Source organism: Doryrhamphus excisus, linkage group LG3 (assembly GCF_037039965.1).
Source record: "Doryrhamphus excisus strain RoL-2023G ecotype Guam linkage group LG3, RoL_Dexc_Guam_v1.1, whole genome shotgun sequence".
NCBI lineage: Eukaryota > Metazoa > Chordata > Actinopteri > Syngnathiformes > Syngnathidae > Doryrhamphus > Doryrhamphus excisus.
Window position 1 is genome coordinate 24,165,172 of NC_136359.1, and position 12,212 is coordinate 24,177,383.

Here is a 12,212-nt window from a genome sequence, read left to right on the forward strand (position 1 = left end):
CTTTCTGCCAAAGAAAAGCAATCACAGATTAAATTTGTGTTTAACTCGTCACCTAAAAGTGCAAAGTAAAAAAAAAAAAGCTCTTCACCTGGAAATGCTACAGAAGATAAGAAAGCCGTTACAAGCAAACAAAGTACTTTCATCGAGCATAATGACGCGACATAATGGACGCGGAAACTACAACTGTAGTTGATAACATGAATAATAATTGAAAAGTTGGTAATACATTCCGTGCCAATCAACACAGAGATGGAATGTTTTCATTGACCAACCCTCTTCCTCAGAAAACCTTTTCATTGTTGTTCCATCCTGCTCATTTTCTCATACTCCTAATGGATTTTTATCTGGTAATTCGACACCAGCCAAGGCTTTCTTCCAAAAGGCACAAACAGCAGACACAACATGAAAAGCGTCAGCATTGGAGGATATTGTGTTTTTAGTTATAACCGTTTAACTATGGGGTGTCCAAACTTTTTCCACCTCAACTTTGCAGTTAATGTAAAATGCTAAATCTAAATACAACTGTGTATTTGTATTGTATGTGTGTTAAATAATAATAATAATACCTACCTGCACTACCCCAACAGAGTGGTCTGAACAGAGGGTCCCGATATAGGCCAGTCCCACAGTTGCACCGTCAAAGTCAATGCCGCTGAAAGACAAATGGGATGGTGATACTCATGGCGTCATGCGGCATCCAGACGCCACCATTCATTCATTCATTCATTCATTCATTCATTCATTCATTTTCTACCGCTTTTACCTCACGAGGGTTGCGGGGCTGCTGGAGCCTATCCCAGCTGTCTTCAGGCGAGAGGCGGGGTACACCCTGGATTGGTGGCCAGCCAATCACAGGGCACATATAGACAAACAACCATTCACACTCACATTTGCCAATTAACCTAGCATTTTTTTTTGGAATGTGGGAGGAAACCGGAGTACCCGGAGAAAACCCACACATGCACAGGGAGAACATGCAAACTCCACGGATTTGTTGGTTTTACATTATTTTCTATGGGAAAATTGGCTTTGGTTAGAGTCTGTTTTGGTCTGAGTCGAATTTTATGGTGTTAACCAAGGTTTTGTCAACATTCATTCATTCATTCATTTTCTGACGCTTTTACCTCACGAGGGTCGCGGGGGTGCTGGAGCCTATCCCAGCTGTCTTCGGGCGAGAGGCGGGGTACACCCTGGACTGGTGGCCAGCCAATCACAGGGCACATATAGACAAACAACCATTCACACTCACATTCGCCAATTAACCTAGCATGTTTTTTTGGAATGTGGGAGGAAACCGGAGTACCCGGAGAAAACCCACGCATGCACAGGGAGAACATGCAAACTCCACGGATTTGTTGGTTTTACATTATTTTCTATAGGAAAATTGGCTTTGGTTAGTGTCTGTTTTTCTCTAAGTCGAACTTTATAGTGTTAACCAAGGTTTTGTCAACATGTGAAAAATAAGGTGGGAATAAATGATGGATAATAAGCCTAACCCCTGCACTTCTTCCGATGTGTTCCATTCCCACTCACATTCATACCTATGGACAATTTGAAGTGACCAATTAACCTAGCATGTTTTTGGAATGTGGGAGGAAACCGGAGTACCCGGAGAAAACCCACGCATGCACGGGGAGAACATGCAAACTCCACGGATTTGTTGGTTTTACATTATTTTCTATGGGAAAATTGGCTTTGGTTAGAGTCTGTTTTGGTCTGAGTCAAACTTTATGGTGTTAACCAAGGTTTTGTCAACATGTGAAAAATAAGGTGGGAATAAATGATGGATAATAAGCCTAACCCCTGCACTTCTTCCGATGTGTTCCATTCCCACTCACATTCATACCTATGGACAATTTGAAGTGACCAATTAACCTAGCATGTTTTTGGAATGTGGGAGGAAATCGGAGTACCCGGAGAAAACCCACGCATGCACGGGGAGAACATGAGATGGCCGAGGGTGGAATTGAACCCTGGTTTCCTAGCTGTGACGTCTGCGCGCTAACCGCTAGACCGCCGTGCCGCCCCAGACGCCACCATTTCAAGACAATTTCTAACTAAAAAGCTTTATCTTGGAGGGATTTTATTGCTAGTTACTCATTACTGTACACTATACTGTACATTCTGGCAGTGAGGAGTCAGTATGTCTGACAGCATGTTTATCGCAACTCATGAACGAGACTTAAATCTGAAAGTAGAAACCACCCAGACCTGATAAGATGAGCGTTGTCATGTTTTATTCTCTTGGCCAGGTCAGAATTCCTCCACGTCATGAAAGCATTGAGGTTCGCTCCAGCCGGAGGAGTGATGGAGATCAAGTCACCGTTTGACCAGATCTCCAAACCAACAAGAGCAATGAAGGTCCTTAGGGGTTTGTATACCTGCACACAGTAGCAACAAGAGAAGATCACCTAGTGATCCACTACAGTGGATGTGCAGAACCATGCAACAAAATACCAAACTGTGCAATCGAAACCAGTACAGCCATTTATTAGGCTTAGCAGTCACTCACCATGTTGACAAAGTTGACGACTTCAAATATCCTCTTCCTCAACGCTGCTTGATCTCGCTTCATCTTCTCATACTGAAAGCACATACATCATAAGGTCATACTCGTTGACTGTTTATTCTTTCCCATTGCGTCTCTTACCTCACGGTTATCAGCAACAAGGACTAGCTCTAGAAACTTCTGTTGCTGAACAATAGATATACCCTGGGAAAAAAATAAACAAGTCATAAAGATATGAGTATATGTGATGTGTGTATTCCATGCATATAAGAGTGTAATAAAACGTATCTAACCGCTGATCTGGAGCGACTACGGCTTGTGGGGGGCTCAAAATCGTCGTCCCACGTGGTGTTGGTGACGCCGCACACTGCGGGTGTGAAGTCCTTTTCGTTGAACTTCATCACAGCATGATCCCCCTCATCATCGCCGGAGAAGGGCTCAATCAGGTACCTCTGGGCGGATGTCTGGATGTAACCCCTTAGAAGAGAAAAACAGTGTTGTTTTATACCGTTACGATAAAACACAACAAGTATAATATATGTATATACTGTATAATATGCATTATATTGAGCTGTACTGTCGTTTTTTCCATTTTTTAGTAATCAGTTCCAGTTCCTCCTTGCTGTGGAACGATTTAATACATGGGAAAGATGCATCCAAGCACTTATAAAATGTACTTCTGCCATCTTGTACCTGTTTCTATAGTTTAAAACTGCACTAAACATGATCTCTTTATGCCTTGCGCAAAAAAAACCCCACCAAAAATATATAAATACATCTTTGGGATTGAAAAAACCTAAATATGTCTTTGGTAGCGAATGAGTTCATGTATTTTCATCACAAAATGAACATGCATCAGATTCCAATTGAATGCATCCCATAATCAGTTCCCAGTTCCACATGTCCAAAAGGAGTAGGAAGAAGCAAAGCTTATTAAATCCTACCCCATCTGGTACTTTTACAATCAGTAACTGTTACATTTGTTCACTTCCTGCTTTCCTAATATAGTTTAATTTTTTTTTCAATTGAGTGCATCCCATAATCAGTTCACAGTTCCACATGTCCAAAAGGAGTAGGAAGAAGCAAAGCTTATTAAATCCTACCCCTCCATCTGGTACTTTTACAATCAGTAACTGTTACATTTGTTCACTTCCTGCTTTCCTAATATAGTTTATTTTTTTTTCAATTGAGTGCATCCCATAATCAGTTCACAGTTCCACATGTCCAAAAGGAGTAGGAAGAAGCAAAGCTTATTAAATCCTACCCCTCCATCTGGTACTTTTACAATCAGTAACTGTTACATTTGTTCACTTCCTGCTTTCCTAATATATATTTGTTTTCAATTGAGTGCATCCCATAATCAGTTCCCAGCTCCACATGTCCAAAAGGAGTAGGAAGAAGCAAAGCTTATTAAATCCTACCCCTCCATCTAGTACTTCACTTCACTTCCTGCTTTCCTAATATGGTTTAAGGTTTTGTGTTTTTTTTTATTTGTAAAATTTGTAAAATTTGTAAAATTAAAAAAACATTTTTTTTAATTTTTATTTATTTTTTTAAATTTTTTTAATTTTTAAAAAAATATATTTTTTTTGTCCCGTACCAAAGTAGGAGGTGATATGAGCATCCAATGCCATAATGGGTACCATAGTAAGTGTCAATATCGTGATATATATATAGCACATCATGACTGGTTTTAAAAACTAATACCGATAATGACAAAATATACTCATTTCGTACTCGTATCCAGCAAAAATCATCTGTAACTTGTAATAAAAAAGTATCCGACTCATCCCCACTGACTAGCTTACCTTTGTATTTCGTATTGTTTTAAATAGCCTGCTTTGACAGAAATTCAGCCTCATTTGTGTTACTAAAGAATTAAAAATGGCGTCTGTGTATATCTGAGGACCGATTTATGCAAGATGGCGGCGTGTACGCACACCCAAGCCCAGCATCTCCAGTTTTGCAGTTTTTTTAGTTATTACTTTACTCATATCGGGTCTTCTTTAATATCTTACACTAAAGAAGAGCTTTTGGATATTGGATTTTACAATGCAAACATCTTTATCACCAGATTACCAGAGTTTACACACACCGCCCAGATAAAATCAAACAAATCAGATTGAAATCCTTAGTGGAAGACAGTTTTCGGTCTTCGGTCATGGAACTCGATGGAGGGCTTACCTAAGTCCATCACAAGTGCTGATGCTGACTGATGATGCTCTGTCGTTCACAATCTTGCCATGGTAGTAGCAATGATCCTGACAAATATACAAACATATGTTATCATTTTTTTCTTACAAACAGCTAATACTCAATAAACATATTCTATACGGTACATCTGTATGACTTACAATATCATTTGGAGTTGTGGTGACTCGTGTGCCATCTTCTTGGTAATAAGTCTCCGTGTAGTCTTTGGCGAGTAGGTCACTGATGATAAAAATAGTTATACATTAGTCATACATGAAAAACCACACGGAAGTATGGACGGAAGTAATATGGGACAAAAAATATGTGCAACAGCAAATTTTGAAACAGAAGTAGTGAAGAGAAAAAAACAAAAAAAGGACGTGAAACTCGTCACGTTGTGAGAAAAAAGTGGAATGAGTGGGTTTTTACTGAGATATTGATGTCTAACATTGTGTTCTCGCCAACGGTTGTGGCATTCAGATAAAACTGTAACTGCAAAAAAAGGGTAATTGCGGTGTGCAAACACAGCATCGTCGACTGTAATGTGATCACTCTGTTCCGCTTACATTTTTGTGAGTGTGCATTGTGTGCATTGTGTGTGTTGTATTTGGCAGATAATTAATAGACATCACTGAATTGTCATTTAAAGCTGACACCACTGCTGTTTTCTACGATATTAGAAATGTATTTCCTGTTGTGCTATCTCCTGCTACTGTTGTCTTTTTTTCTTTTTTTTTTTACATTCCTGCTTTGCCCCCTCGCCATACGTCGTCATCTTTTACGAGAAACATGTCAATCTTCTGGGATCCCCACCCCCCTGTGCATTGTACTTCAACATTGTATAAAAACATACCCACAAGTGTTGCTCATATGGAAGTCACGGATGTCCGCCACCTCCTGGTGTAAAATAGTAACTACATAATTAATTAGTTTTGTCTCTATGACGTGTTAAATTCAGCAATGTTGTTTGAAAAAATTTAGCGACTTAAAGGCTAAGAAGACGCAGTCAAATTGTGAATGTAGTATTCTACATTGAACAGTAGGTGGAGAGTAATTGCACCAAACTTGATCCATGCATGGATCTATATTAAACTATATTAGGAAAGCAGGAAGTGAACAAATGTAACAGTTACTGATTGTAAAAGTACCAGATGGAGGGGTAGGATTTAATAAGCTTTGCTTCTTCCTACTCCTTTTGGACATGTGGAACTGGGAACTGATTATGGGATGCACTCAATTGAAAAAAAAACTATATTAGGAAAGCAGGAAGTGAACAAATGTAACAGTTACTGATTGTAAAAGTATCAGATGAAGGGGTAGGATTTAATAAGCTTTGCTTCTTCCTACTCCTTTTGGACATGTAGATCTGGGAACTGATTATGGGATGCACTCAATTGAAAAAAAAACTATATTAGGAAAGCAGGAAGTGAACAAATGTAACAGTTACTGATTGTAAAAGTACCAGATGGAGGGGTAGGATTTAATAAGCTTTGCTTTTTCCTACTCCTTTTGGACATGTAGATCTGGGAATTGATTATGGGATGCACTCAATTGAAAAAAAAACTATATTAGGAAAGCAGGAAGTGAACAAATGTAACAGTTACTGATTGTAAAAGTACCAGATGGAGGGGTAGGATTTAATAAGCTTTGATTCTTCCTACTCCTTTTGGACATGTGGAACTGGGAACTGATTATGGGATGCACTCAATTGAAAAAAAAAATTAAATTATATTAGGAAAGTAGGAAGTGAACAAATGTAACAGTTACTGATTGTAAAAGTACCAGATGGAGGGGTAGGATTTAATAAGCTTTGCTTCTTCCTACTCCTTTTAGGAGTGTTTTGTGTTAATTTATTTTATTTCCAGAGCAGATTCAATGTATTTACGTTATTTCTTATAGGAAAAATTGATTTGAAGTATTGTGAGTACGTTTCAGTTAGAGTCGGACCTTTTGGAACAGATGAACGATGCTAATCAAGGTTCAACTGTATTTGCATTCGTCCCTTCTACTTTGGAGAGCTACGCTGTGATGTGAGCACTTACGTGTTTCTTTGCAAATGCATTTCATGCTCTAATCCTCCAAATGTCACGGCATACTTCATTGTCTCGGGCCTGATGTTCTGCAGACAAAGAAAGCAAAGATTGTATTGATACAAACCTTTTCTACTCTTCTCATCATTCGTAATTCACACTAATTCACAATTTGATGATTCCGGCTATGAAAATTCTGTCCACCCACAGAACCAGTGAGAAAGAATAGCCTTGGTGGAGTTCTACGTTATGAAAAGGTTTAACATTGCAACAACAATGCCAACCAAGCTAATGTTGTGAATGTTGTACAGTCCAATATCCTGGCAAACACATAAAGTTGGCCGAGCGAGGCGGACCATTGTGGTCTTACTTACCTCTGTGTGTCTTCTTCTGACAGAGTGAAGTCTAACAGGTCTAACAATCTCATAGTTCTCCCCTTCTCCAAACGCAGGAGCATGGCTGTCTGTGGAGATAGAACACTTGAACACTCAATTAAGATAACAAAATTAGTCATTAAAAAATTGGGTTTTATAGTAGACCCCACTTCCTTTTTTTGGTTTAATCAAGTAACTGAGACACCCAGAAAAATGTATATCTTGCTCTCCCTACCTCTCCAAACCCTCATGCTAGCTTGACGTTGATGTTTTCCTCTAATTTTAGATCAACATTTGCAATAAGAGTGACTGTTGTTATTACTGTATTAGATTACATTCAGCTACAGAACCCACCCCATCTTTTTTCAATATGACAGGGGTCTCAAACTCAATTTACCTGGGGGCCACCGGAGCTAGGTTCTGGGTGAAGCCGGGCCGCATCAGGTTTTCAAAAAAAAAAAAACATTTATTAAAAACTGGAAAAAAAAATCAATAAAAAACTATCTTCAATGCTTTTGCTTCTGCTATACCCTACACTTTTTCAGTACTTTGGTTCCGGTTTTCCACACCAAAATATCTGATAAAACATTCCACTGTTCTCAAATATCTTCATTTTTATTTTTCTATACACAAAATAAGATGAAAATAAATAAATAAACAAATTAAGAATAAAGACAATAAATCAATCAATCAGTAATAAATAAGTAAAATAATAATAAAACAGCAAATAAGAAAAACATAAGAAACCACATACAGTTGGTAGAGAAATTATTTTTTTCAGATTCAAATGTACAGTATTAACAGTTATAACCTTTAACATGAACATGAATGAAACTTAATAATTTGACCCAATTAGCAAGTTAGCATCGTACTCAGTTCCATCTGGGAGCAGCGTCGTAACTTTAACAACATGTTTATCTTGACGTGTATTTTCCCTTTTATTCCAAATCATTTCCTGCATTTATTTGTACCCATAAGCGTCATAAGCCTTTAGCTTCATTGCTAATCCAAAGCAAAACAGGGCGGGGTAACAGGGTAGGGTAACGGTATGGGCGGGGGGCAAAAATCATGTTAATTGTGTCCGGTGTGCACACACAGCTTTAAGCTGTCATTTCAACATTAAACTTTGGTATCAAGGTGGGGGGCCTCAAACTAGCATCTCACGGGCCGCATTTGGCCCGCGGGCCGCGAGTTTGAGACCGCTGATTTAAGATATAACACGTAACTCTATCAAATGTAACCCCCAACTCTTTCTCCTGCCAATGATGTCATCAGCTGTTGACTGTGTAGTTTTTTAGTAAGTAACAAAGTTACAAAGGTACTCGCAAACATCGCTCTAGTATTGTGGTTATTGCGGTTGATTAATTAACAAATGATCACTCATCTGGTGATCATTTGGTTGGATTAATGGATGGATGGATGATCACTGTTTCGGGGTCGACTGTGGCCAATTATTACTCAAAAATATTGCAAGACAAGTCATATGTAGTACTCTAATCGATACTAGGCATCTGTAATTTTCATTATGAGGTATTACCTGCATTAAGTCAGCCATGTATGAACAGTCCAACATGACGTAGTAAGAAGAAGTTATCCTCCTATTCTGTGTGGAAGTGGTAAATTTCTGGCTTACATATCTGGCTTATATTCAGGATGGTACAACTACTAAGAACATTTTCAATGTTTATCAGTGAGTTATTATGTTATTATAAAAAAAATGGTGCGGTGTGTACTATAGTATAGTACTATAGTATAGTGTGCTTCTATAATGGTATTTAATTGTTGTATTTTGTGAGTACCTTTGCTTGTATGGATGGATGGATGGATGATCACTGTTTTGTGGTCGACTGTGGCCAATTATTACTCAAAAATATTGCAAGACAAGTCATATGTAGTACTCTAATCAATACTAGGCATCTTTAATTTTCCATTGATGAGGTATTACTTGCATTAAGTCAGCCATGTACAAACAGTCCAACATGACGTAGTAAGAAGAATCCTCCTATTCTGTGTGGAAGTGGTAAATTTCTGGCTTACATATCTGGCTTATATTCATGATAGTACAACTACTAAGAACATTTTCAATGTTTATCAGTGAGTTATTATGTTATTATAAAAATGGTGTAGTGTGTACTATAGTATAGTACTATAGTATAGTGTGCTTCTCTAATGGTATTTAATTGTTGTATTTTGTGAGTACCTTTGCTTGTTCTGCTTTCCGTTTACAGCTGCTGGCTTTGTTGTAGTTTTTGTGTTGTACTTTAGTTTTTCTATATTTGTATTTGCCACTCTGTTTTTTGCTACTAAACCTTTTTTTTGCTTATATATGGCAGTCTATATACGAGTCAAAGAGCTTAGTATCACCAGATAAGGATCATTCTAGACTTGAGGTATTAATCACAACAAACAACATGGAAGTATGAGTACCCATGGTACTTACGTGAGACCTTGAATGCAGCATTTAGGATGAGGACCCCCACCAAAAGTGTAGCTGTCATGGTAGTAAGCTGTAATCCAGCCGACGTCTCCTGTGAAGCCTTAAATTGTCCACCTGCATGCTGTTGTGTCGCTGCTACGTTCTCGCCACACCTCCTTCAGCCCACCCGGTCCGGCGGTCACAGCTTTTCCTTACTTCCTGGTTGACAAAACATGCTCTCAAATGGCCCCAACATGCCCGCCATGCTTCAAGAATGCAGGAAGAGCTTTTGTGTTGTGTGCCAATCCGAGTTCGCTACCATAATTAAACCACAAGAATCCACTAAAGAACACATTAAATGTCTTATTTTGCTAGCTAGTTTGTAACTCATCCCGTACGGGGCTGGCGGATCGATCCAATTACCGATAGTGATTTGATAATATTTAAGGTAGACGCCTTATCGAATCGATACCAGTTTGATGAGTTTAATTTTTTTTTATTTATTTCATGTTTCATTTACAAACACAGAACGAGAATTCCAATATGAGCCAATGTTAGTTTCTGCTTTTGTTTATTTTTCACAATTTCATTTATTTTGCTACTTAAGAATGTATGCAATGAAAGAAAATATATTATTGATGTTGTTACATTGTCTTTATCGCGTTTACATATTCTTAAATTGTTTTTGTTATTTTATTTCTTATTTGATCTTTTAGTTTTGGATTAAATTCAATTTGTACCTTTATTTATTGTGTTTTATTTTTACTTTTGATTTTACTAGTCTGTGCAGCACTTTGGAAACTGTTTATAAAATGTGCTATATAAATAAAATAAATTAATAAATAAAATAAAATAAAATAAAAGTGGATTGGATTGGATTAAATAGCCACAAATACAGAATACTTATTGATTGCCTAATTTTTTATTTTTTATTGTATTTTTTTACTTTCTATTTTTATTTATTTTTATTTTTTATTTTTTTGGTTTTTATTTTTTATTTTTTATTTTTATTTTTTTTTTTAATTTTTTTAATTTTTATTTTTTGTAATTTTTTAATCTTTTATTTTTTATTTTTTTTATTTTTTAATTTTTTTATTTTTTTAATTTTTTAATTTTTTTATTTTTTTATTTTTTTATTTTTTTATTTTTTTATTTTTTTTTTTTTATTTTTTTATTTTTTTATTTTTTATTTTCTTATTTTTTTATTTTTTTATTTTTTTTATTTTTTTATTTTTTTATTTTTTTAAATTTAGTCACCTGTTAAAAAAATCCCAAATAAAAAGTGTTTGTATCTGCATTAGTGGTCCTGTTTTTACCTGGTATCGGATCAATATGTGGCTGTCATGTGACTTTTCCAGGATATGATTTCCCCAAAATGGCAGTGTCAGGTAAATCCATTTATCAATTCTAATGCATTAATAAGGTGTCACATATTACAATTAAACTGTTCTTACTGTACTTCCTGAATGAATTCATATAAAACTAGCTATTGGCCTGATGTGATATATTTTTTCACAATAGCAACAATGCTAATGAGCGGTCCAATACGTACACAAAACACTGTCAAGGTTGGTTATTTTCAAAAAAGGAATACATTTACCATGAACGTCTGTGTAGTATTTTGTATCACATGTTCCCTTATATTATATACTAGTATATCCTCCATCATTTTCCTTTAAACTGAAATAGGTCTGGGTTCTTATGGGTTAAAAAGTCCTACCTTGTTGCTGAGGTCAAATTCGACCCACTTCTCTTTTTGTCGTAAATGCAATCAACCGGCAGACATAATTTTACTTGTGGTTGACTGACTCAGTATCAGTCACTGCACTTAAGCCATATAGTCATTTCCATATATAGCATCCATCATTCTTTTGCCGCCGTGGATTTCACAAGATGGTCTCCAATAAAGTCATCGATGCTCCTTTTTTTGTGCTCTGTCCCACACCCACTGAACAAATGCTTGGATGTCTGCACAAAGACTGTAAATGCCTGAGAACAATAAAGCCAATGTGTCTGGAACATTGGGTCAGTGTTTGTTGAGCATCATCAATGTGCGATACATGAAGGAGTCGCTCAAAACTTGCAAGTTTTTCTTTGCGTCGGGACTCACTGGTACTCGCCTCCGATAATGCGTTCACTTTATAACTGTTGCTATTGCTAGCTAAATTTAAAAAGGAACACATTTAACATGTCATTAATAGTGCAGTTGTTGTTCCCTTACTCAGTGCTCGACAAAGACTCAAGACTGATTCACGGGTACTTGACAAAGACCGGAGTTCCACTGATTCTCAGGTGCTCAATGAAAATTCAACTTCAAGACTCATGAGTACCAACCAAGACTCAATTTTCACTAACTCATGAATTGACTGAACGGGTGTTCAACACGGACTCGAGTGTCACTGACGCATGAGTTGATGATCCCACATGCTCAACCAAGACTCGAGATTCACTGTTTCATAAGTGCTTGGAAGACTCAAATTTTACTGACTCACGGGTGCTCCATGAAGACTTGAGTTTCATTGAGTCATAATGCACGGCAAAGTTTTGAGTATCACTGACTCACTTCTACTTGACAAAGACTCGGGCTTTACAGACTCAGGAGTACCCAACCAGGATTCAATTTTCACTAACTCGTGAATCGACTCATGGGTGTTCAACAAGGACTCGAGTGTCACTGATTTACTTTTCAG

At 37.1% G+C, this 12,212-nt stretch overlaps 1 protein-coding gene across 2 annotated transcripts in view; it reads right to left on the reverse strand.

Annotated features, from left to right (window-relative positions):
• The window catches only part of adam28 (ADAM metallopeptidase domain 28), a 51,880-nt gene extending 41,524 nt beyond the window's left edge, over window positions 1-10,356 (reverse strand). The window contains exons 1-10 of one of the 2 annotated variants that reach the window (XR_013627102.1): window positions 9,547-10,356; window positions 7,107-7,195; window positions 6,745-6,821; window positions 4,864-4,942; window positions 4,694-4,770; window positions 2,803-2,986; window positions 2,651-2,713; window positions 2,513-2,584; window positions 2,212-2,381; window positions 571-652 (exon numbers count right to left, since the gene is read on the reverse strand). Coding sequence is in view for 1 of the 2 variants with exons in the window: in XM_058070278.2 (XP_057926261.2) it covers window positions 571-652; window positions 2,212-2,381; window positions 2,513-2,584; window positions 2,651-2,713; window positions 2,803-2,986; window positions 4,694-4,770; window positions 4,864-4,942; window positions 6,745-6,821; window positions 7,107-7,195; window positions 9,547-9,604 (951 nt within the window). In the remaining variant the exon portion in view is untranslated. The remainder of the gene's footprint in view (window positions 1-570; window positions 653-2,211; window positions 2,382-2,512; window positions 2,585-2,650; window positions 2,714-2,802; window positions 2,987-4,693; window positions 4,771-4,863; window positions 4,943-6,744; window positions 6,822-7,106; window positions 7,196-9,546) is intronic. The other variant, XM_058070278.2, reaches the window with a different exon arrangement.
• Window positions 10,357-12,212: the final 1,856 nt, after the last annotated feature.